This window comes from Carcharhinus amblyrhynchos, chromosome 11, assembly GCF_965287045.1.
Source record: "Carcharhinus amblyrhynchos chromosome 11, sCarAmb.v2.hapA, whole genome shotgun sequence".
Classification (NCBI taxonomy): domain Eukaryota; kingdom Metazoa; phylum Chordata; class Chondrichthyes; order Carcharhiniformes; family Carcharhinidae; genus Carcharhinus; species Carcharhinus amblyrhynchos.
This window is the reverse complement of record NC_137334.1, coordinates 7,360,807-7,387,501: the sequence shown is the minus strand read 5'-3', so window position 1 is coordinate 7,387,501 and position 26,695 is coordinate 7,360,807. Positions and strand designations below refer to the sequence as shown.

Below are 26,695 nucleotides of genomic sequence, written 5' to 3'. Positions count from 1 at the left end.
AGTACAAATGACAGGTATCAGCACTGATCCCTGCGAACACCACTGGCTATATCCTTCCACCACTATGGACAGCCCAGCCCAAATCCCATGTGATTTTAGTTTTTGTGCCAGTCTGCCATGTGGGACCTTGTCAAACACCTTACTAAAATCTATTATAAACTACATCCACATCTCTTCCCTCAATCAGTGAACCTTTGTGTAACTCTTCCAGATCAGTATGATCCTGTGCATGACCACTCCCTTCCAAGATTAAAGAGATCCTGTGTAAACTCCCTGCCCCCACCACGATTAGGCTGACTGTACATGTGAGCATACTAGAATAGGTTAGCCTCTGGACCCTCCATCCCACATTAAGGTGTGTGTGAGACACCCCCAGATTTGAGTTACCCTGTGTATGCTCAGTGTGTCATATGCAGAACAGTACTGGAGACCACACAACCTTGTACAGTACACTGGCTTTTAATTCCATGCATTTTTTTGCTCTCATACTTTCTCTGATCCCCATCACTGTACATTGGTTGCCATGATCAGTTAAACAATCAGCTCTTGTTATTGTCAGGAAGCCACTGAGGTGGGGAAGTTTGAGCCAGATCAACTCACCCTTGGTGCATGGAGAACAGATGAAATGGTCCAGAGTTCATGGTGCCAGGTGGACCTCTCAATTTAATACAAACAGAACAACACTACTGTCTGTCTCCTAATTGCAAGGGAATAACTGCACCAACAGGAGGGCATGTAGTTGTTTCAACAAAAGCATTAAGGGGAAAGTCAATGTGGTACTTTGGTGGAATGTAAAGCAAGTATAAAAACACAGATTCAACAGCATTAACCAATGATTACCATGTACAAGACAATGTTCAAACTCTGCAGGCCCCTGACACCTCAACCCAATTCACATTCAGATTTATTGGCTGCCTTAGTATAGATTTTTCAGATACATTTTTGGTTTGATAAGGGAATCAAAGAAAATGGAACAAAGGCATACATTGGGCATGGAATGATGCAGAATGGGTCAAGGTAAGGACAGAGGTATAGATTTTTGAATTGAATTGTAGAATAAGTTGAGGGAATCAATGGCCTGTTCCCATACTTTTTAGTGATGTCAACCTTAAGATGATTAAAACCTAAATAAGAACAGGATCAGCAACTTGTGATGTTGGAAGATTAATGTTTTAAATTTTAAAATTTCATTTATTAGAGTCACAAGTGGGCTTGCATTCACACCACAAAGCAGTTACTGTGAAAATCCCCTAGTTGCCACACTCTGCTGCCTGTTTGGGTGCACTGAGGGAGAATTCAGCATAGGCAATGTATCTAACCAGCACATCTTTTGGACTATGGGAGGAAACGCACACAGACACGGGCAAAACATACAAATTCTGCACAGACAGCAACCCAAGGCTGGAATTGAACCAGGGCCCCTGGTGCTGTGAGGCAGCAGATCTAACTACTGCACCACCCCTAGGCGGAAAGTGGTTCAAACTTTAGGGGGCTAGACAAATGTGTAGTACGAAGCAGCCCATAGATAGGGATGGGTGTAGCATCAGTGTTTGTAACAGCTGGTTGTCACAGTGCTGACAAGGAGGGCAGAAAAGCACAAGAAGCAATTCCGAAACCAAGCATCGATGGGCAGGGGCCCTGCTTCCCTTACACTCAAAACCTTTGAGAATCCTATTCAGCATATTATCATAAGCCTGAACAGTAATGCGGACTTGGCTAAAAATGACCCCTGCAACAGCTTGTCTTGGTAGCTGAGTGAATCCCACTCAACAGCAACAAACAGGTTTATTTAAAGTAAATAGGATCCCTTTTCTCTACAGAAGCAGGGGCTAATTTAACATCAATGTTGGGCTGGGGGGAAGGAAATACATGTAAGGATCTGGTTCAGCTTCCTGCTTGCAAGTTGCTGTATCTATGGGTCAATGCATGATGCACTTGTTGTAAATGATTCAAGTCAATAGCTCATAACTTTATTGAGCTGATATTTGATAAGGTCCCACTCATGGGGTTATTAGGGAATATATCATTTGCATTAGAGAACCATCTAAAACTACAATGAGGTCACACTGAACTTCCAACCAAAGTGCATGCCCCATTTGAAGTATTAGTGCATCATATCTGATCCTCAGGTGAGGTAGGAAGAGACAACATGAAGCAGTTTGAATTACGGTGGGGCAGAAATAAAGGATGGGGCTGTGTAAATTAGGGTGGAATGGAATGAGAGAAAGACAGGGAAAATGGGGTAGAGAAAGGCAGGGTAGGGGTTCTTGATGCCAGCAATATGGTGCAACAAAGGAGGAGTGGGATGGGGGGGCTGTAAAGATCTGCAATGCCCAATCGTATTTAAGCCACTGTGTCGGGCTGATGCTTCATACATGGGCCCAGAGTGCAAAAACCTCAAGATGATTGTCTTTTTTAAAAAAAACTAGGTGTTTAAAAGAGAATGAACTGGGAAAGGAATTTCTAATTTGGTGAGAATACAGGCAGCAGAACGACACTGCTGCCTCAGTGCCAGGAAGAGTTCAATTCTGGCCTTGGGTGACTGTGTGCAGTTTGCACATTCTCCCTGTGTCTGTGTAGGTTTCCTCCGTATACTCTAGTTTCTTCCCAAAGTCCAAAGACACGTGGGTTAGGTGGATTTGCCACAGTAAAATTGCCACAGTAAAATTGCCCCTTATTGCCCCAAAATGTGCAGGTTAAATGGATTAGTCAAGTCAAGTGTGTGGGATTATGGGGATAGGGCAGGAAAGAGGGCCTGGATAAGATACTCTGTCAGAGTTGCTTCAGATATGATAGAACAAATGGGCTCCTGCATTGTCAGGATTCTATGATATGCTGCCAGTGAGACAGAACAGCACTGATGGGGTGGGAGCAACTTCTTTCTGAACATAGAAGCCTATGTGCAAGACCCCTGGGTGGTTGAATAGTAGGAAGACAGAATAACTCAATGTGTGGATGAGTTTAAAAAAAACATGATCCAGAGGAAGCAAAGTGTCAAACATTCCACCAGGGTTGTCCTCCTATTAGGAATTAAAACATGAGCGAAATATTGTAGATGTTGGAAATCTGAAATGGAACAGAAAATGCTGGCATACAAGCAGGAGTCATCAACCTAATGCATCAGCTGGGTTTTCTGCTTTCACATGGGGCATTAAAGTTTGATCTCGTTGACAATGATGCAAATAAACCCAGGAGAAATATCATAAAGCATTATTAAAAAAAAATCACCTTCATTCCATTGTCTTTAAATACTTTTTGGACATTAGTTATATAAAAAATATTGGAGATGGTGAAAAGAAGCTAATACTATTCAATAGCTGTGGAAAGGCTGGCCCCTGCAAAAATAGACATGTCAAGGTGACTAAAATGAGTTGGAGCCAGGAGGCCATGTTACAAAATCTCCTGCAACACAGCTAACCTGATTGGTTCCATAAATCTGAGATACTAGTGATAACTGAATTAAGAGATGAATCCTGAATCCGTACGGTAAGGGCTCAGGGAAAGAAGAAGATTGTAGCAGAGAGGGAATTCAGGAGGAACAAGAAAGGAAGAGATTGTGCTGGAGTTCCTAGGCTTGAGTCCTTGAGATGAGGGAAGGATTGCCATATCCTTGTAAGTAACACTTAAAAATAGTCAAAGAAACTTCTTCTTTCAGTTTGCCTTGTATTCTGGGCCGCTTGAAAATGAGGTACGTGTGCACTGTTCCCACAACACTGATCCAAGAATTGTAGTTCATGCCCTTCCAATTGCCAGTTCTACTTCACTTTCTCATCCTCTCCCACCCCTGACCACCCCTTCCGACACTTCAATTTCATGGCTTGATACAATCCCACTCCTGGAATGGTCAATTGCAATTGGAACTGAGGAAACAAAACAAAAATTAAAAGGTCCTTCTGGGAGTAAACAAAATTCTGATCTACAGAAAAAAAACAATCAAAACCTCAATGATAACTTAAGAATTCTGATGTAGTCCAGCTACAGAACCAAAGGAATAATTTAAAATGATCTGATACTGCTTCGGCAGTAATGACCTTTCCTTCATAAAACTACATTTGTGCTAAAATTTACAGTGAGGATGATTAGAGTCTACACTTCTAGAGATTGTAAACAAACATGAGAAGAATGGAACCATCCAGAATATCAGCATCCGATTCAGGCTTTTCCAACACGGCTGGTTTTGGTATTTTACTGAGGTGAATCTCATTTTCAACAAAGATTTGGATATATAATTGAAAGGGAAGAATTATTGCAGGAATACAGGATAAGCAGTACAAATTACATAGCTTTCAAAAGACCAAATAGCCTCCTGCTATGAAAATATAGTAGTATGCCACAGGCAGAGAGTGAATGAGTAGGTCCCTTGTATTGTCAGCATGTGTCCTGAAGACTCTTGACTACCTGGGCTAATTCACACCACTTCCCCAAAGCAACAAGTTCTAACTGGGACTATGGTATCTTATTGGGGAATTATTTGGCATCTCTGGAATTGAGAGATTGAACTGAATTTTGGAATCTAATAGCTCTGGAGTTAACCAGTAATGAGCAAATGGCAGCTCAGAAGAACTGTTGAAAAATACTCATTCAACACTCACAGTAGGGACAGAAAAATCCCAGCTTTCACATGGTTTAGATGCAGAGTAACAGATACCTGGGAAAGCGTACAATCTAATCAAGGGGGGCTCCCAGGGCTTTACATTGATGATATACAATGTTGCCTGGATCCAATTGCAGCCTCTCAGATTCTCTGTTTGACGTACATGTGAACGGTTTCATTTTATAGTGGGCCTTGTGTAAGATCACCATGCCAACAGAGTTTGGGGGAATGAGACCAACAATCTGCAATGGACAGGAGTTAGTTTCAGCACACAGGGGCCCTAAGGCACCTAGAGAGAAAGAGTGGAGATATCCTAAACTCAGTGAATGGAAATTGAGAGTCATGGTTAGATGGTAACCGTGGACCAACACTAGGCTGTCCTACCATAGGTGCTAATCCACCATTGAGATTTTGTCTGCCAATTTCACTATTCTCTTGTTAGGAACCTTGACTGTTTCCATGGGCACAATAGCTTCTAGAACCTTCATTTATACAAGGAATAAATGGCAGAATCTTCTACTGTCATAACCCAGCCTTATCTTATTCCAATCCTACATCCCCAAGTGCCCACATTCCTGCAAAGTGCTGGCTAATCTTCCCATCCATAGCAGCTTTAGGTTTAACTTAAACAAAAATTTAAAAAAGGCAGACAGTGGATTGTACCTGTGACCTGCTATCCTGTACAGCTGAGTAACTCTACCTTAAAAAAACAAACAAATGTTAGGGTATTTGAATAGCCACCTCTGTAAAATAGAAGATAATAAGCAGGGTAAAAGCCTGAAAGGGATCAGCTATCTCTGGAGATTTCAATATTTGCACAACACAACAATGTATCCTGCACTGGAACAGTGATGTATCTCGTTCTGAATCCTGCGGCGGGCGTTACAGTGATTTGTCTCATATTGAAATCTGCGCCGCAAGAGCAATGATCAGTTGAAACTGATTCTTTTATCTTCAATGTAGAGAAGCCAAGACTACATCTTGTGATTCTCCCGTCCTTAAAAAAAACAAGGTCCAATTAATGTCATCGTCGTCCCTGATTGCTGGCGAGCTGTGGCCGGGAAGTCCAGAATCATTCTGCGATGTTCGAATGCTCATGAGGTGACATTCTGAATGAAATGACTGCTGTTTGCTCCAACTCGTGCAAGAAGAGGCATTTTAAGTCACTGAATAAAAAGGAAAAGGAAAGAATCCAGGACTATGGGGTTGGGACAGACACACAAGCAGCACCAATCAATGGCAAATGGGTGTTTTGGGACTGGGAAGTTCTTGTCACAGAATAACCCTTCACGTGTTATCACAGCACCATGAGGCTGCATGGCAGAAAATATTTCAGCAGCTGTACATGCAGGAAGGAACAGTTCCACTCTGCTGCTGGTTAAAGGATCTGATCCCTCACCTCAGACTATGAGCCAGGCTGTCATATTCACCAGATTACAGGGGAAAAGGGCAGTACTTTCCAGTGCATTCCCCTCGGTCAATCGCAATAGCTCACCGAGTATTTCCAGCTTCTTCTGTTTCTGTCTTCAGCATTCCAAAATTAAAATGAGAGCCAGTTGCGGGTGAAATCAGGAAGCGCTCATTCTACACAAAGGCAAGTGGGGATCTGGACCTCTTTAAAAACTTGTGAATGCTAGGTCAATACTGGGTCACACTTCCTAGGCTTTTATTGGATAGGAAGCGATATGGAGCAAAGTCATGTAGATTGAGGTAAAGATCAGCCATGATCTGACTGAGTGGCAGGACAGGTTTGAGGGACTGAACTGTTTCTATCTTCCTGTTTTTTAAAATTACTTTTTCATGGGATGCGGGCATTGCTGGCAAGGCCGGCATTTATTGAAAAGGTGGTGGTGAGCCACCTTCTTGAACTGCTGTGGTTCATGTTGTACAGGTACATCCACAGCGCTGTTAGGATGGGAGTTCCAAGACTTTGACCCAGTGACAGTGAAGGAACGGTTTGAAGATATCATGCCTGGGATGGAGAAGACCTTGTTTAGACCATTGGACTAACAACTGCCTTTTCATCCCATCTTGCTTGACTCATTACCCTAATAAACTGCCTGCTCATATTTCCACCCCCACCCTCAGTAATACTGAGCACTGCTAACAAACTGTGTTGCCTAGAATTCACAGGGCATTTTGTGGTTAAACTCCTTCCAATCCCGCAGTCCATTTGCCATTGGGTGGAGCTGGATATCCTGACCACTTAGTTTATGTACATCTGACATATTCGGGTACGCTCTACTTCATTACTTCCTCTTCATCGAAGAGTTTGAGGAGAAGTGCTCCCCCATGAACCGTGGCCCACTTTGGTCTCTCTTTACCCAGCACGCTTATCAGTCTTGGGTCGGTGCAGCAATGCAGCCTAGTGTTGGTCCATGGTTACCCTGAGCCTTACACTCCATGCAAAAAAACGATTTAAGACTTGCGATGCCTTGTCCATCTTCTTTGCACTTTTGCTTCTTGTAGATTCTCGACATATATACAGTATGAAGTGTCAAACAAAAATAAAATGTGAATGTTTAAACTAGCCACGTTATTCAACGAAGTGGATCCCTGCCATACTTGATTGAAATGATAGTGAACTCTACAATTACTTCATCACAGAATTCTGCAGAACAACGAAGAGGATCTGAGTCTTTGTGTTATTGCAGTATCTTCCCACAGGAATTCTAAATAGTCTTTGTTTATTTCTCCTTTTCCATGTTCCTTTTCTCTGGATGCCTGTCGCCTCCCTCACCAGGTGGATGAGTTGCAGGCTTTCCCTCTCCGGACTGTGGCATCAGAGCACTCGGCTTCGGAGGAGTCGCATTCCGATTCTCCAAAGTGCATGGGGTTCTGGGGTGAACACAAACATTAAAGGTCAGGGCTGACAACTGTACACAATCTCCACATTTCCTGCCCCACCCCCCCCAGACACTGCATCCCGCTGGAATACGCCTTTTCAGACACAAGGCGATCTCCAGCACCTCACCCAACTGGTCAGCCTCGAATGCGCGTCAGGGAACCAGCAGCAACCATGGCTAACACCAGAGTCAAACCAACTCCTATTCTTGCCCTTAGTGGAACCAGCCAAGGACCAACGCTGGCTGAAACAATAGCATCGTAAACACAAAATAAAATAGAATCAATGGAAAACTCTCCAAAACACAGCAGCAGCTGCAGCTCGGAGTGCCAGGCTGGCCATATTTCCTCAGTCATTTCTGAGCCTTCTGAGCTTTTGTTCTTCAGAGTTTCATATCCAGCTCTTACTGGACAGATCATCAAAAACTCCTGATCAGTATTGAAAATGACCAACTCTAACAGCAGAGACTGGGAAATGGCAACTTCAAGGGCACAAGCCCATCTTTTACAGGATGAAGGTTTCCCACGGCTCTAATGGGAGCTGGAGAATGTGCAGCCTGGTTGGCAGAGTGAGATAAGGCAGGTCAGCTTCAGCATTAACTAAAAGGTGGGTGCCACATCCATAAGGTGTCAATGCAACGACCAACCTCAGCCAAAATGGTGGATGGACACCTGTACTTAGGGTCCCCAGATAATGGGGAGCTCTCTCGTAACCCCCAGAATCACAGGAGGGATTAGTGTGGAAGAACTCTGCTGGTGAGTGCAATCGCAGCCTATTTGCTGGATCACTGCCTGAGGAACTTTGATCCCTCAGCTTCTGCATCCCCGCATGATGGGACAATGTCAGCTTGGAATAAAATATCAACTGGAGTGACAAAAGCTGACAGCAAGAAGGGAAAACTAGTGCGAAATAGGGGTGTCTGAACAAAAGTAGGTCAATTAGCCCCTCTATACTGTTGTCATTCCATTAGGTCATGTAGAAGCACAAAATCCTAAACTGATACTTTCCTCCAGTGGGTGAGACATTAAATGAACGCCCCATCTGCTTTCTCAGGGGAAAACCCAGGACAAGTGCAGGAAAATGCCTTTAGTGGTAGTTATTGTCAATGCAGTCTCAATGGGTCTTTTTTGCGATGTATGACTCTATGAGAGCAGAGGAGTTATCATAGATCTTAGAATCCTCTCAGTGGAGAAGAGGCCATTTGGCCCATTGAGTCTTCACTGACACTCTGACAGAATATCTTTCCCAGACACACTCCCCTCCCCTACCCCTGTAATCATACACATTTACCATGGCTATTGGTATTGGAGCAATTTAGCATGGCCAATCCACCTAACCTGCTTATCTTTGGAGTGTGGGAGGAAACTGGAGCACCCGGAGGAAACCCATGCAGACATGGGGAGAACATGCAAACTCCATACAGACAGTGACCCGAAGCTGGAATTGAACTCGAATCCCTGGAGCTGTAAAGAAGCAGTGCTAACCACTGTGCCACCGTACTGCCCAGAGTCCCAATATTTATCCCTCAATCTACATCACTAAACAGCTCACCTGGTTGTTTATCTTATTGCTGTGTGTGAAAGCTTGTTGCATAAATTGGCTTCATGTCTTTCCTACATTATGACTTCACAGACACTGAAAAAGCACATTATTGGCTGTAAACCTTCTTGAGCATCCCAAGGTGATGAAAAGGGATATAGTTCATAGATGTGCAGGTTAGGTAGACTGGCCATGCTAAATTACCTCTTAGGTTCAGGAGGACTAGCTATCATAAATGCATGGGGTTATGGGGATAAGGCCTGGGTGGAACTGTGGCCGGCACAGACTTGACGGGCCGAATAGCCCCTTCTGCACTGTAGAGATTTTATGATATAAATTCAAGTCTGATTTTTATGATTCTAGAATAATATTACATTAATGGTGATCATAGGGGCACCTTGCCTGTGCTGGCACTTCGAAATAGCTAACCAATTAGTCTTCCTTTCCTGCTCTTATCCCATAACCCTAGATATATGCGTTGTGCAGAAACTGATAGCCAAGTTCCACACACAAGGACGGCCTCAACAGAAATCTTGGGCTCATGTCATCCTATTTGTAACCCTCATGACATGCCTGGGCTTGCAAAATCTCACTAACTCTCCTGGCTGGAGATGATAAACATCTCTTTAACTTGTGCTTAACCCTCTCTCCACTCACATTGCCTGTACCTTTAAGACTTGATTATCTGTAAAGACTCGCATTCCAACCATTATATTGTAAACTGAGTTTGTGTCTTTGTATGCCCTATTTGTGAACACAACTCCCACTCACCTAATGAAGGAGCAGCGCTCCAAAATCTTATGGTTTGTGCTACCAAATAAACCTGTTGGACTTTAACCTGGTGCTGTGAGGCTTCTTACAGTGCTTATCCCAATCCAACGCCAGCATCTCCACAACATGCCAACACATCTGCCACTGGAAATGGTTGTCCCATATTTACCCAATCAAAACCTACTCTTTGTGATCTTGATAACCTCTATTTAATCGCCTTCCCTACTATAAGGATTTTAACCCCAGATTCCCTAATATCTCTGAAGTTCCCCATTCGCAGTATGATTCTAGGAAATCTCTTCTGCACCCTCTCCAAGGTGTTGAGATTCTTCCTGAAGTGTGATGCCCAGAATTGTGCACATTATCTCAGTAGGGACCTAACCAATGATTCATAAAGGTTTGGTATAACTTCCTTAATTTGGGACCAAATGTCTCTATTTGACCAAAGGATCCTGTGTACTTTCCTAACAACCTAATGAATTTGTTTGCTACATTTAAAGAGGTATGTGTGCACACTCTCTTATTCTCTCTCTCTTGGGTCACTCTCTAGAGATGAGAACTGGTGAGAATGAGCTTGGAAAGTAATGATGAGAATCTCACTTCATAGCAGTGCTCCTCTGCGCACAGTTTCCCGAGCGATATCTGAGTTTTCACCCTGCGGACAGCAGACTCTTTGTCAGACAGCCCATCCGACTGCATGGATATCTCGATGGGAATTTCCGGAGTGTGTGACAGCATGTCGTCCAGTTTGTCTTCCAGCCGGTCGTCGTTGTTGTTGCTCAGCCCGTCCGGAGTGCCACTGTGCGAGTGGTCACTGGTGTTGCCTTCCTCCCCGTCTGACACAGAGAAGTTCTCCGAGCTAAAGGTGGAGTAGGACTGACAGCTGCTCATACAGCGGTGGGGCCTGCAGAGTACAGAGAGCAACACAGTGAGAGAAACCCAGCAAAACACATTGTCAGCACCCTGCAAGGTACACCATGCTAGTTAAAAAGCTTCCCCTCTGGGATCTCCGTTCAGAACAAACCAAATTCTCTCTTGGTCTGCAACCGACTGAGGCTGAAAACAAAATGAGTTAGATCATCTCGCTGCAGTTTCTATTGGCACCAGGGTAGGAATGAATCATTTCCTATGGCCTGAAAAGGAGCTGACACTGAGGCACAAATGGATCATAAAGAACCAGGCAGCAGGGAATGTTCGCTTTTCTCACTGTGCAGTCTATACATTGAGATACATGTGAATTATCAATGCCCACTACATCATCAATACTTAGCTGGGGTCAAAACCAACATTCTATTATGCCTTCTCCCCGACTACCAGAAACTGGACAGGTTGGTGTGAATTTCATTTCTAAGTCACTTCTGGTTGCGGTAATGATTTATGGACAATATCTAACCCTATAACAGGATTAAACTCTTTTAACCAGCTTTAGAAGTAGCATTCTCTTAGACCCTCTAATTCATTGATTAAATGTACCACCATGTCTTCAGCTGAAGCAATAATAATATAAATAGGAGCCCCTTGAGCCTGTTCCACTGTTCACTGAGATCATGGCTAATCTGCACCTCACAGTATGTTCCTGTATTTGATCCTGGAATACTCTACCTAACAAAAACCCATTGATTTCAGTCATGGAAATGTCTAGCACCTATGGCCTTTTTTTGGGGGGGGGCTGGGGGTCAACATTCTTTGTGTGTGCAAGTGCCTCCTATCTTCACTCTTAAGTAGGTCAGTTCTAATTGTAAGTTTCAGCAACTATTTCGTTGAATCCCTTAATCATTGTAAATACCTTCATTAGATCTTCCCTCACCCACAACCGTCTTTACTCAAGGGAATATGTAACTATCTCCATAATTTAACCTTAAACATAAATATCATTCTGCACTGTATCCCTGCAAGGTCAATATTATCCTTCTTGAGGTATACTGTCTGAAACAGGATGCAGTGCTTTCGATGTATCTGAGCAAGGCTCTGGGACTGAAGGATCATTTCCAGCCCTATATATGTCTACTCCTTTGAGATAAATCCCAAATTACAATTAGCTTTATAATTAAGTTTTTTGGATGACTACTAGCTTTCGTTAATAATTTGTGTATACGGTCACCATTTGCTCCTCCACACCCCTGATCTCTTGCCTTTAAGATGATATTTCAACCCATTAAAAAGACTCAGATACGTCTTTCTTGGATTCACTGCAGATGATGTTTCCTACAGCTTAAAGCCCTTCCCATAATGAACACCAGGTCGCACAGATTTATTCACTCATTTAATCCGTCTCCATCCCTTTGCATTTTCTCTCTGCTGTCTATACGAATTCCAGTGCCTCTTAGTGACATCTGAAAACTTTGAAAAAATAACTTTAGATTTTTTCATCCAAATCAGTCATGATATAGAGAAAAGCAAACTTCCAGCACAGACCCATGGGGAAAAACTCTTGTCACATATCCAACGTTTATCATTACCCTCTGCCTCCTACCAACTTGTGTCACCTGGAGCAACATGGTGGCACAGTGGTTAGCACTGCTGCCTCACAGCTCCAAGGACCCAGGTTCAATTCCTGGCTAGGGGGGCTGTGTGGCATTTGCACGGTCCTCCCACGTCTGAGTGGGCTTCCTCCCACAGTCCAAAGGTATGTCGGGGGACTAGCTAGGGTAAATGCATGGGGTTATGGGGATAGGGCCTGGGTGGGATTGCAGTCGATGCAGACTCAATGGGCCAAATGGCCTCCTTCTGCATAGTAGGATTCTATGATTTCTAAGCACCACGCCAAATGTCTTCTGGAAATTCATATAGGACAACATTCGTTGCCCCCCTGTCCCCCTATCCATCATGTCAGTGTCATCCTCAAAACATTCAACTAAATTCATTATGCATGACATGCCTTTCCCAGATCCAAACTAACTCTGTAATCAGCTCATACATTTCCAAATACTCAGCCAATCCTTCCCTGACAATGATCCTTTAACTGACCTTAAACGGATACGTCTGGATTCTTCTTCCTTCTTAAACAATGGGGTGATATAACAATCCTCAGCCACAGTTATAATATAGAGTGCTTGGGGAAATTAGAACCGATTTCAATTTCCTCATCTATTTAATACCCAAGATTAGAAACCATCAGATACTGGAAATCTGTCTATCTTAAGCTGCTTTATTTTCTCTAATATAGTGTGCAACATAATGAGTAAATTTGACTTACTTTTCTGTTCCTTAAAGCGCTGATTATTTCATCCTCTTTCTCTACTGTGAAAATGGAATGTGCTCATTTAACAAGCCAACTGCTCGCTACCCTGTTATCCACACTAATTTCAACTGCAGCTGCTTTTAATGGGCCTGTGTTCCCCTTAACTACTCACTTTCTGTTAATATGCTCAGACAAACATTTGCTGTTCATTTTCGTATAGGAGTTGAAAATTTTCTCCTATTCCTGTTTGCATCTTCATTATATTCTTTGTACCCTTTTTCTTGTTTTTATAGCATTCCCAGCCTGCAGTTTGTGTAGAGATACTCAGGGTGAAATTTTAACTCAGTCAAAATCTGTTTGGTTACAGAGTTGAAACTGGCGATATTGTCAGAGCCTAGGCAGTTTGTAGGATAGAGTTGACCTTAGGAAGGGTTCCTGCTCTTGATTACCAAAGCAGTGAGTCCTGCTGGAAAGTGTGACGGACAGGCAGCCCATAGCCATGATGCCTCCTACAGCTTAAAGCCCTTCAAATCACAATTGCCTGCACATGGGGTTCTTTTGCACACTGCTGGAATTGTACTCCAGCTGGGACTTGCCCTCTCAACACTCTCCTGTTCATTCATTGAAGAAACATAGAAGATAGGAGCAGGAGAAGGCCATTCGGCCCTACGAGCCTGCTCCGCCATTCATTACAATCATGGCTGACCATCCAACTCAACAGCCTAATCCTGCTTTCTCCCCATAACCTTTGATCCCATTCACCCCAAGTGCTATATCTAGCCATCTCTTGAATACATTCAATGTTTTGGCATCAACTACTTTCTGTAGTAAAGAACTCCACAGGCTCACCACTCTTTGGGTGAAGAAGTGTCTCGTCACCTCTGTCCTAAATGGTCTATCCAAATCCTCAGACTGTGACCTGGTTCTCGACTCCTCCATCATCTACCCTGTCTAGTCTGTTAGAATTTTATAAGTCTCAATGAGGTTCCCCCCCGCCATCCCCATTCATCTGAACTCCAGCGAAAACGATCCTAACCTGGTCAATCTCTCCTCATATATCAATCCCGCCATCCCTGGAATCAGCCTGGTAAACCTTTGCTACACTCCCTCAAGAGCAAGAACATCCTTCCTCAGAAAAGGAGACCAAAACTGCATACAATATTCTAATTGTGGCCTCACTCACCAAGGCCCTGTATAATAGCAACAACACACCTAGACATGGCTCAGCTAACAGATTTCTTTAGAGAGGCATTGCAAGAAGCCTCACTGAATTAATGGACATTTGTGCTGGCCTGCAGGAATGGAACTTGAAGGTCATCCTGTAACCTGGGTGTACCCCTGGGTGGTCTGTTGTAAAGATTTGATCTTTCCCTTCAGGTAAAAGTGTTCAGCATTGTGAGCTCTAGGTGGCATCCTGCAAATGGCAGGAGAAAAGACCAAAATCTTTGGTTTGCTACAATCTCAACAGGGGCCTTGTCTGCAACCCTTGAATCTGGGAGGGCAGCAGAAACCTATGAGGTGGGTGTCAGGTAAGGGAAAGAAACATGTTTATTTATAGATAAAGACTAAACAGAGGCTTGCAGCCTCATGGCTGCAGTTAGCTGCCAAGGTGGTTCTGGAACAGAAACCTGATTCCCTGATTGGTTCCCCACGTCCTGTGACCCTTACTCTGCAGGTGAATCCTTAAGGGGATAATCACCACAATGACACAATTCTTTCTCATGGCCCCTGGTCATTGAAGATCTACAGCAGATCTGGACTGGGGTCCCAGTGACGATGTGGGAAACATTGGTAGCCACAACTGACGAAGAGATGGGAGACTGTCAGCCAGAGGATGAAGGAAGGGAAAGGACTCTGTCAAACCGGCCCTCGATGGGAACAAGGAGAGACTCCAAAACCACAAAGGGCAAATCTCATGCAGTGAGACAGGATCCTCTGGCCTGTTATGTTGTTTATGAGAAACTGAGGCCCGCAGTAAACATTCGGCTGAAAGTGGTTTGGGAGGCAGGGGTTTTGCTTCATTGACCACAGGGGGAAAAAGGAGCTGTTTCACTGGGATAGGCTATATGTAAACTGGCTGAGACCATTTTTCTGGTGAATCAGATGACTAGGCTGATAGACAAACTCATGCAACAGTGGCTGTGGGATGACTCAAAGAAGGGTGAATCTAAAAGCAGCTAGAGAAATATGTAGGCTGTATAGCAGAGCAGCAATCTGGGTTAAAAAAAGCCAGCAATTGGGTATTACTGACCAAGGTGATAGATGGGAGAAGTTGAAAATTAATTATTTTAAGGCACTATGTTTGGAGCATTCATGACAAAACAGATGGATTAACAGCAGAGTGAAATTAATGGGTTTAATCTAATAACAGCCAGTAGGAAGTCCTGCTGCAGAGTCTCATATTTGGGAATTAAAGGAATTAAACTTGACTTGCCTACAGAGACAGGCAAAATTAAAAAGGAGGAGCAGATGCTTTGATAATAAATGATGGGATAAAGATAGACATGATCTGAGCTTTGTATATTAAGATGTAGAATCAATTTGGCTTGGAACTAAGAAACAAGAAACAGGAAATACTAGTGGGAGTATTTACATGCAGCCTACAACTGCTATCAATCAAGAAATTAGAGGTACATGTAACAAAGATAATATGACAACCATGGGAGATCTTAATCTTCATTTAGATTTATACAAAATTTGCAGTACTTGTGTGGAGGGCGAATTTATGAAATGCATTCAAGGTAGCTTTCTAAATCAGTATATCAAGAAACTAACTAGGGTCCAGGCTATTTTAGATGTAGAACTGAAATTAAAAAAAACTTGTAGTAAAGGAGCAACAAGGGAATAGTGATCATAGCATACAGTGATAGAAAAACAGCATTAGAATTCGGTATGGAGTTTGAGAATAATTTAGTTAAGTCCAAAACTAGGGTCCTAAATCGGAACAAAGCAAAGAATGGAGGGATGAGGGGCAACTTGGCTAAAATAGATTGGGAAACTGGATTAAAAGATATAATGGTATAGAAGCAATAGTAAACATTTAAATAGTTAATTCATAATTTACAGAAATTCTAACCCCCTTAAAGAATAAAACATGATGGCAATAGTTGATGATGTGGCGGGTTGGATTAGTAAGTTTGCGGATGACACAAAGATTGGCTGGGTGGTTAACCGTGAGACTGAGTGTCTTGGGCCACAAAAAGATACAGGCAGAATGGTCAAATGGGCAGACAAAATTTAAACATAAAAAGTGTGAGGTGATACACTTTGGAAGGTGTAATTTGATAAGGAAGTTTTCAAAGAATGCAGGACGCTAGGAAGTTCTGTGGAACAAAGGGATCTTGGCATGTTTGTCCACAGATCTCTGAAGGCAGAAGGGCATGTTGGTGTGGTGGTGAGAAAGGCATATGGGACACTTGCCTTTATCAATCAAAGCGCTGATTAGAAAAGCAGGGAAGTCATCTTGGTGTTGTATAGAACTTTGGTGAGGCCACAGCTAGAGTAGTGTGTGTAGTTCTGGTTGCCACATTATTAGGAAGTGATTGCACTGGTGGAGATCCAGAGGAGATTCACCAGGATGCTACCTGGATGGAACATTCAAGTTATTAAGAAAGGTTGGACAGACATGGGTCATTTTCATTGGAGCAGAGAAGACTGAGGAGGTGACCTCATCAAGATGTACAAGATTATGAGGGACATGTCCTCTTGACATTGGATAAGGAGTAGCTGTTCTCTTTAGTTAAAGGACGCTAGGAAGTTCTGTGGAACAAAGGGATCTTGGCATGTTTGTCCACAGATCTCTGAAGGCAGAAGGGCATGTTGGTGTGGTGGTGAGAAAGGCATATGGGACACTTGCCTTTATCAAAGCGCTGATTAGGGAAGTCATCTTGGAGTTGTATAGAACTATGTATGAGGATACATAGATTCAAGATGAGGGGCAGGAAGTTTACGGGGATGTAAGGGAAACATTTTCACCCAGAGGGTGGTGATGGTCTGGAATGCGCTGCCTAGGAGGCTGGTAGAAGTGGGTTGCCTCACATCCTTCAAAAAGTACCTGGATGAGCACTTGGGATGTCATAATATTCAAGCTGTGGGTCAAGTGGGAGTCAAGATGGGATTAAGTGGGAGTTCAGGTGTTTCTAACATGTTGGTGCAGACTCGATGGGCCAAAGGGCCTCTTCTGTATTGTATGATTCTAAGGTCCCAGTTTAGAGTTTATTTATTAGTATCACAAGGAGGCTTACATTAACTCTGCAACAAAGTTACTGTGAAAACCATGGCTAACAGAAGATAGTTTGAGATAGAGATACTTTAAAGATAACATTTGATGCAAGGAAAACATTTATAATATTGCCAGAAAGAGTATAAACCTAAGGATTGAGAGAATTTTAAAATTCAATAAGGAAATACCAAAAAAATTGATAAAGGAAGCAAATAAGCTGGCAGAAGCAAGAAAAGAATTGTAAAAGCCTCCATTGAGATGCAAAAAGGAAGAGATTAGAAAAAGTAAGAGTCCTTGAGAGGAAGAGGCAACAGAAACTATAATGAGAAATAAGGAAACAACAGAAACATTGAACAAGTACTCTGTATCTGTCCTAACAAATACACAATGCTTCACCACGTCCACTCTTTCCAGGCCTTTCAGTATACTGTAAGTTTCAATGAGGTTATTAGATAAAATTAGAGCTCAGAGGATTGGGGGAGGATAATATATTAGTACGGACTGAGGGTTTGTTAAGGACTAAAAGCAGACAGGTTGGCAGCTGTACCTAGTGGGCTATCATAGGAATTAGTGTTCTCCACTATCTACAATGTAGATCAATGACTCAGATGAGGGACTGAGTATCATGCCACCAAGACAAGACAAAGTTATGTGGGAAAGTAAGCAGGACACAAACAGGCTGCACAAAGATTTAGACAAGCGAAGTGAGTAGCACGAATGTGACAGATGTAATATAATGTGGAGAAGTGTGGATTATTGACATTAGTAGGAAACAAAGAATAGCAGAATATTTTCTAAATATTGAGAATGGGTAACGTTTACATTAGAGGGACCTGGGTGAACTTGTATGTGAATCATAGAAAGTTAAAATGCCGGTACACCAAGTAAATAAATAAATAAACAAACAAACATACGTTAGCCTTTATTACAAAGAGATTGAAGCATATGCATAAAGAAATCTTAGTGTACCTGTGAAGGACCTTGCTAATACTGCGTCTGCATATAGTTCTGGTCTCGTTATTTAAGGACATAGTTGCCTTAGAGGAAATGAAATTAAAATTCACTGGACTGATTCCTGAGAAAGGAGGTTTTTAAAAAAATTCTTTGGAGAGACACAGGCATCGCTGGCTGGCCAGCATTTATTGCCCATCCCTAATTGCCCTTGAGAAGGTGGTGGTGAGCTGTCTCCTTGAATTGACCCACAATACCACTGGGGAGGGAATTCCAGGATTTTGACCCAGCAACTGCGAAGGAATGACGATACGGCATGGTGGCAGCACTGCTGCCTCACAGCGCCAGAGACACAGGCTTGGGTCACTGTCTGTGTGGAGTTCGCACATTCTCCCTGTGTCTATGTGGGTTTCCTCCAGGTGCTCCGGTTTCCTCCCATAATCTAAAAGATGTGCTAGTTAGGTGCATTCACCCGAACAGGCACTGGAGTGTGGTGACTAGGGGAATTTCACAGTAACTTCATTACAGTGTTAATGTAAGCCTTATTGCGACTAATAAATAAACTGTTTTAGTTCCAAGTCAGGATGGTAAGTTTGGGGGCTTGGAGAGAAACTTGCAGGTGGTGGTGTCCATGTATCTGCTGCCCTTGTCCTTCTAAATGGAAGTGGTCATAGGACTGGAAAATGCTGTCTAAGAATTGTTCTGTGAGAAAAGCTTGAGTAGACTAGATCTATATCCCCAAGAGCTTATAAAAATCAAAACTAATCTCATTGAAACATATAAAATTCTTGAAAGGGTTTGACGGGGTAGATGCTGGGAGGATGTTTCCCGGGGCTGGGAACCTCAGGATTGAGATGAGGAGAAATTTCTTCACACAAAGGTTTGCAAACTCCTGGAATTCTTTACTCAAGAGATTTGAGGATGCTCACTTGTTGAGTTTATTCAAGTCAGAGATTACTAGATTTTTGGGGGCTAAGGGAGATGGAGATAGTGTTGGAAGGTGAAGCTGAGGTAACATATCAGCTATTATTTTACTGCTGGCCTGAGGGGCCAAATGGCCTATTCCTGATTATTTTAAAAACATGCTTATCTTTATGTTGTTTCTTCAATGGACATCCACCTAGAGTCACTAGATCACAATCAGAAGTCAAAGAGCTCAGCTAACTGATCACAGAAAAAGAGTTGCTCTTTCACTAGGTAAAAGGTCAGATCCTTGAGAAAGCGCATTCTGACTGCATTGACTATATACTTGAAAAGGACATAATTTCAGTTCTATAGAAAGAGCTGAGGGAGTCTGGATAAATGAATAGCCTGAATAGCCACGGTCGTGGTTAGCACTGCTGCCTCACAGCACCAGTGACCAAGATTTTTTTCTTGGATGACTGTTCATGTGGAGCTTGCACATTCTCCTCATGTCTGTGTGGGTTTCCTCTGGATGCTCCAGTTTCCTTCCACTTTCCAAAGATGTGCAAGTTAGGTGGACTGGCCATGCTAAATTGCCCCTTGGTGTCCCAAGACGTGTAGGTTGGGGGGGGGGGGGGGGGTGGGGGGGGTACAGTGAGGTAAATCGGTAGAGTTACAAGGGTAGGACAGGGAGTAGGACCTGGATAAGGTGCTCTGTTGGACAGTTGATGCAGACTCAATGGGCTGAATGGTCTCCTTCTGCACTGTAGGAATTCTATAATTCTATTCTATATTTCACTGAACAGCTTTTCAAAGAGCTGGCACAGAATCGATGGTCCGAAGGATCTCCTTCTTCGCTGTAGGATTCCATGATTGTATTTTATGACTGACTGCCAGTCCAGGCTTCAGCCCGATCTCACACCATGCTTTTAATTGTCAAGTAGCGTCAGTCACATGTTCTTGAGCTCAAAGCTATGCCTCACTGTGTAACACTCCAAAGGAGAGGAAATTGTGGGGGATGGGTACGTTTGAAGTCTTACCTCTGTCTGCGGGGAAACTCCACTTCACTGTCCACTTCTCCCTCCTCTTCCTCGGAGGAGTCGTCTCCATTCTGTGAGCAAATGTGTCCTATTAGCACAGACACTGAAGACACAAGCTTACTTCAGTTATACTAGCTAAGATTCTCACATTCCTAACCACAACTGGATTTGTTGTCCTGTTTAGTCCAACACTGTTGCTTCACACACAGGTACTCAGTCCGGGCAGCTTCATTCCTGTACCGAGTGGAGATTTGATCCGTGGGTGAAAATTACGTCTCATTCAGCATCCATTTTGAAATCAGAAAGCCCACAGTAAGAACTGGCACCATTCTAAAGTTGTAACAAATTCACAATATGGAGGAAACTTTATGCTGTATCTAACCTGCCTGGCTTTGCCCTTGCTTCAGCTGCTGATGAATCCCCCACTCACGCTCCAGTTTTGACATTCCCTGTCCATCTTCCATTAATCTGAGTTCATCCAAAGTGACGCTACTTGTATCCTAACTCGAACCAAGTCCCATTTATCCATCGTTCCTGTGCTCACATTGGACCAGCTCCATTGATTTGAAAATTCTCACTCTTGTTTTCAAATCCCATCACAACCCTTTCCCTGGAACTTCCCACAGCCCCACAACCCTCCCAGATCTCTGCTCTGCTCCAATTCCTCTCTCTTGCCCATCCCCAATTTTAATTATTGCAGGTGTTTGAAGCCGCCGAGGTCCTGTACTCTGAAATTCCCTTCTTCCTAAACCTTTCCCCTCCTTTAACCTGAAACCTATTGTTTGACCAAGCTATTGATCACTTGTCAAAATATCAGGGATAGGGCCTGGGTAAGATGTAGTGTCAGAGAGTTGGTGCAGACTCAATGGGCCAAATGGCTTCCTTCTGCACTGTAGGGATTCTGTGATTCAGGAGTGGCACGGTGGCACAGTGGTTAGCACTGCTGCCTCTCAGCATCAGGGACCTGGGTTCGATTCCTGGCTTGGGTTAATGTCTGTGTGGAGTTTGCACATTCTCCTCACGTCTGCATGAGGTTTCTTTGGGTGCTCTGATTTCCTCCCACAGTCCAAAGATGTGTGGGTTAGGTGGATTGGCCATGATAAATTGACACTGTGTTAGGGGGACTGGCAGGGTAAATATGTAGGGTTATGGGAATAGGGCCTGGGTAGGATTGTGGTTGGTGCAGACTTGATGGGCCAAATGGCCTCCTTCTGCTCTGTAGGGATTCTATCTCTTTAGGTGGTTCAGTCCCAAGTTTTGTTTGATATTGTTGAGGTGAGACATTTTACTATGCTAAAGGTGCTAGATAAAATTAAGTTGTTGTTGTTATATCTAATCCATACATGGAGTATTTTTGCTCCAAATATTTCTTTTCCCAGGTTGGAACATTTGGATTCTGCTCCAAGAATAGGATTTCTCTCCTGGTGTCAGTGTGGATCTTCAACTCCCTCCCCCCAACCTATTCTGGTAATGAGCTCATCCCCAGGGAGTGTTTGATGTGCCTCTGACCCCTCTACCTGATTTGGGCTGTTACGTGATTCAGACTCAGAGCTGAGTGGTACACAGTGCTGACAAACCCACGTCCTTGTCACAGATCGCAGATGGTGTAGAATCAACAGCCTGAAATATGTTCTGCTGACAAAACAGTCCTCCACCTGACCCCTTCAGCAGTCAGCGGGATGAGGCGAGTGTAACGTTACATCAAATGATAGCACACGATGGGGTTGCAAGCCAATCCCAACAGGACAAGTATCAGGAGGATGACACATTTCCACAGGCTGTCTGAATCTGTGTTGGTGCATGATTCGAGAAAAATGTCAGGAATCTGTCACATGATAACATTTCATGGAGCCCTTCCATTGAGCCAGCTTCCAATCCCTCTCATTCTTCCCACTTTGTCAATATTATTATTACTACTCCTCCTTCTGGCTTTCATCCCTTGTCTCTCTGAAGTTCCCTCCTCCAGCTTTCTGAAACCAAAGCCATAATATGGCGAGGCAGGGTGGGTCTGAGGGGAAAACCAGTAAGACAGGTTCTGCCGAATTCAACAGCAAGACATCACTGTCATTTTTATTTTGCTCCCAGCCTGGGCAGAGTGGCAAGCTAAATTTTCAATTTTTAACCCCTTCCCTCTCCTATCCATTGTTGTGGGATTAATATTGATACCCAAGATGCACAGAGGTATCTTCTACTCTATCTTTCTCTGGATTTAACCCCTCACTTCTCTTGAGCCCTAGTTCTTCCTGCGACCTCAGTATCACACAATCATTTCAACTCTGTTTAAACTTGGCCTGCATTGTGGCCCTCATTGTAAAAACCATCTGGTCCAATATTAATCACTCCCAGAATTGGAACATGGAACATCAAGTGCTAGTTTGGCACTGATACTTCGATTATGTAAAATATCAGATCCTGAAGTGAGCTGGTTACATTCATCCATACAATCACTCAAATATTTTCTGAATACTTTGGATTATTGTACCCCGGGAAAGGACGCTCGCTACCCCGGGAAAGGACGCTCGCTACCCCGGGAAACCCGGCCACTGCTGCTTTGCTGAGAAAATAGTGAATTTTGAAGAAGAAAAGTTGAAACAGCTTCTGCAATGAGTAAGCACAGTCTGCCTAGTGCATCCCTGAAAATCACCAATCAACTGATACTGTCTGTTGCAGCGTTCTCCTTCTCTCTCTCTGCCTGTTCACTGCATCTATCTGTCTTTGTATCACACTTGCACTATCTCTCCCAGTCTATCACTTGTCATCTCTTTCTGCGTTGTAAAGACTCTATATAAATACAAGGTGTTGGCTCTCTCCCTTGTTGTCTCAGTGACAGTTTCAATACTGCCTTTCCTATACAGAGCTGGGTGGAGATCAATTATTTAACTTTGAATTCATAGTCAGGCTCAATTGGATCCTCTTGTTCTATTCCAAGATTTTGAAGGAATAAGCCTTTTCTGTTACTGCCAACCCCCAGCTCCAGGTCCCTCACGGTCACCCCGTCATTAATCCTCTGCGTGCCCACCCTCCTCATACTGACACATACTAAAGGAATTCAGTCAGGGTCAGAGGGTTACAGCATGGAAACAGGCCCTTCAGCCCAACTTGTCCATGCTACTCTTTTGATTTAACCCCTAAGCTAGTCCCGGTTGCCCGCATTTGGCCCATATCCCTCTATACCCATGTAACTGTCTATAGAGTCACAGAGGTTTACAGCATGGAAACATGGTCCACGACAGATCAGATCATACCACCCAAATAACTCTCTCCTTTTAAAAGCTGAAGATTCTGGAGTTCAATTGCAAGTTACAAAACAGAGATCCATACATTTTCTTGGGTAAGGGTGTTAAGTGCTGTGTACAACAGGTGGGTAAATGGGATTGAGGTACAGGTCAGCCATCATCTAACTGAATGGCCTCCTCCTAGCCCAATGTTCCAACTCAGCTACTACATGGTAGGCCAGTAATAGCCCGGGATGTTTTACTTCAGATTCCTGATTTTTGGAACATCTTGAGGTCACGGAAGGCGCTATATAAATGGAAGTCTATCTCAGGTTTAAAAAAAGAGCCCACAAATTAAGAGTTCATAGAAATGATATCAACCATAGAACACTACAGCATGGAAAGAGGCCATTTGGCCCATTGTGCCTGTGCTAGCCATTTCAAAAAGCTATCCAATTAGTCCCACTCCTCTGCTTTCTCCATAACCTTGAATATATTCCCACTTCAATCATTATCAGCTTTTACTTCTGAAACTTATTTAAACTCACCACCGCCACATTTTCAGATCAGAATATTTTCCTGTGTTCTTTTACCTGAAATGTGTGTCCTCTGGTTATGTCTGCAAACAGCTTCTCCTCTTTTACCCTAACAAAACCTCTCATGATTTTGACCAGCTGTTAAATCTCCCCCTAACCTTTTCTGTCTTAATGAAAGCAACCCCAGTCTCTCCAGGTCACTGAGGTTCCTAATTCCTGGTTACATTTTAGTCAATCTCCTCTATGTCCTTCTCAAGGTCCTTCCTAAAAATCAGAAATGGTCACAATACTCCAGCTGGGTCCTAACCAATGATTTAAAAAGATTTAGCATAACTCCCCTGCTTTTGAACACTCTGCCTCTGTTTCGAATGTCAAGGATCCCATATGCTCTAACAGCCTTTTCAAAATGTCAAAAGCTGAAAGCATGGTGGCCAGTGGTTAGCATGGCTGCTTCACAGCGCCAGGGACCCAGGTTCAATTCCCAGCTTGGGTGACAGTCTGTGCGGAGCCTGCACATTCTCCCCGTGTCTGTGTGGGCTTCCACCGGGTGCTCCAGTTTTCCTCCCACAGTCTGAAAGGCAAGCTGACTAGGTGCATTGGCCATGCTAAATTCTCTCCTCCGTGTACCCGAACAGGTGCCATAGTGTGGCACTAGGGGATTTTCACAGTAACTTAATTGCAATGTCAATGTGGCATTAATAAATTTAAACTTTAAATCCAGGTCTGTCTTTTAAGTTCATAAGATATAGGAGCAGAACTAGGCCATTCGGCCCATCGAGTCTGCTCCGCCATTCAATCATGGCTGAGACGCTTCTCATCCCCGTTTTCCTGCCTTCTCCCCATAACCCTTCAACTCATTACCAATTCAAAATCTAACTCCTCCTTGAATGTACTCACTGTCCCAGCATCCACTGCACTTATTTTTCCACTGCTTTAAAATTGCATTATTTCCTCTATATTGCCTCTCCTCTTTCTTCCAACCAAAATGAATGACTTTGTACTTCCCTGCACGAAATTGCCTTTACCTTTGGTCTGACAATTTTACCTCAATATATATTCGAGCTTCGCATCGGCTGCCAACTTTGAAATTATTCTGTGTAAATCCAAAACCTGGTGATTAATATGTATTGAAATGGTCTGAATCCTTGGAGGAAACATTTATGTCCCTCCAAAATGAAAAGCAACTGCTCACTGCTACTCTCTGCTTTCTGTCCCTTAACCAATTTTGTATCCACTGCCCTGTCCCTTTAATCAATGGGATTTCTATTACACGATAGTTAATCAAATGTCTTTTAGAAGTGCATATACACATCAATTGAATTTTTTATTTTAAATTCCTCACAAGTCAAGTTCAGAAACTGCCATATGAATCTGTTGTACACTCACCTCCTTTCTGAGGGCTCCTAGCTTGCGAGGTAGTGTGGGTGGCGTGAGGTGCTGAGGGGTACTCAGGGAAGATCCTGCTCTACAGCTTTCCGTTTGCCTCTCCTCCAGGGGCCTGCTCCTCTCCTGAAGCCTGGGGCTCTCGTAGTGAGCTGCAGGAGGGTGAGCTGGTGACTGGGAGAGGCTTGGGCTGGCGGGACCCACCTCACATCCGTTGGACAGTCTCTCAACTCTCGTGTTCGCTCTTGCATCCTTGCAGTCTTGGCACATGATGCCCTGCCCGGCGACACTGTGCCCACAGTCTGGCATGCCGCCACTCTCTGAGCGCCTCCTGCAGTTTGCGGCCAGCGTGGTGGAGATAAGGTCGGGGCTGGAGCCAGACATCTTGCACTGCAGGTGGTCAGTGTGGGGGCTCCTTAGTGCTGCTGCAGGACCAAAGTACTTCAGGTTGTGCACACAGCTGGCAGCATCTCCCAGGCGGTGCTGGTGGTGGAGGGTACAATCCTCTGGTGCTGTGATGGCCCGCAAGACTCCTGCAAACTCCTGGTGGCTGCCTTTGCTGTTGCCGCGCCGGTGCCGTGGCTTGCTGCGGTACCTCGCCTTCCCAGGAGGGGTGGACATCTTTGGGCTACCAGAAACAGGCGAGTGAGCTGAGCCAACCTCCACATTCGGCACAATGCCATCTGACCTCAGAAGATCAGGTCTGTGGGAGACAAAAGAAGAGCTGATTAACACACAAGGATCACACTGGCACAGGAGAACGACTGAGTACAGAAAAAGAAATTGGAACAACAAGAAAATACAGGCTTTTACTGATTTAAAGTCAGCTCTGGCTATGTCTCCAGTTTTAGGATTACCAAATCTCAGCAAACAATTTCACATCTTTTGCCAAGGAAGTAATGGAATACAAGCAGTGGTAGTCACCCTGAAACATGGAGACAAATTAAGACCAGTTGGCTATAGAATCCCTACAGTGCAAAAGGAGGCCATTTGACTCATCGCATCTGCACCGAGCACAATCCCATCCAGTCCCTGTTCCCGAACTCTGCTAATCCCCCTGACACTAAGGGGCAATTTAGCACGGGCAATCTTTGGACAGTGGGAGGATGTGCAGACGCTGCACAGACAGTGACCTAAGGCTGCAATTAAACCCAGCTGTGAGGCAGCAGTGCGATGTGTGGTCATCATACTTGGGCTAGGTACCATCTCTGGCATTGTCCCTGGGCAGGCACAGCATAAGTCAGATACAAAGAAAAGCTCACTCTACATCAATCCATCAAACCTTAACATGTCAGGAACAGCACGTGTTAGAAACAGAGTAAAGCTCCCTCAACAAAGTTTCTTCAAAACACGATGAGTTAGACACAAAGGGATACTTAAAATATGGTTGAATTACTGAACTTGAAGGGAACATGAGCGTTTGGGAGGGGTAGGGGTGAAAGAAACGCCTAAAGTGATGTCTGTACAAGAGAAGGATCTGATTGGTGTTTCTTTAAAAGTCTTCAGTTTATTTCC

General features: G+C 43.8%; 1 protein-coding gene across 4 annotated transcripts in view; it reads right to left on the bottom strand.

The window, feature by feature from the left end:
- Window positions 1–440: 440 nt before the first annotated feature.
- Window positions 441–26,695, bottom strand: part of map3k13 (mitogen-activated protein kinase kinase kinase 13) — a 125,634-nt gene continuing 99,379 nt past the window's right edge. For all 4 annotated transcript variants that reach the window (XM_080198529.1, XM_080198528.1, XM_080198527.1 and 1 more), the window contains exons 11-14: window positions 25,184–25,883; window positions 20,047–20,117; window positions 10,350–10,653; window positions 441–7,432 (exon numbers count right to left, since the gene is read on the bottom strand). In XM_080198529.1, coding sequence (XP_080054655.1) covers window positions 7,331–7,432; window positions 10,350–10,653; window positions 20,047–20,117; window positions 25,184–25,883 — 1,177 coding nt within the window. In that variant the 3' untranslated portion in view covers window positions 441–7,330. The remainder of the gene's footprint in view (window positions 7,433–10,349; window positions 10,654–20,046; window positions 20,118–25,183; window positions 25,884–26,695) is intronic.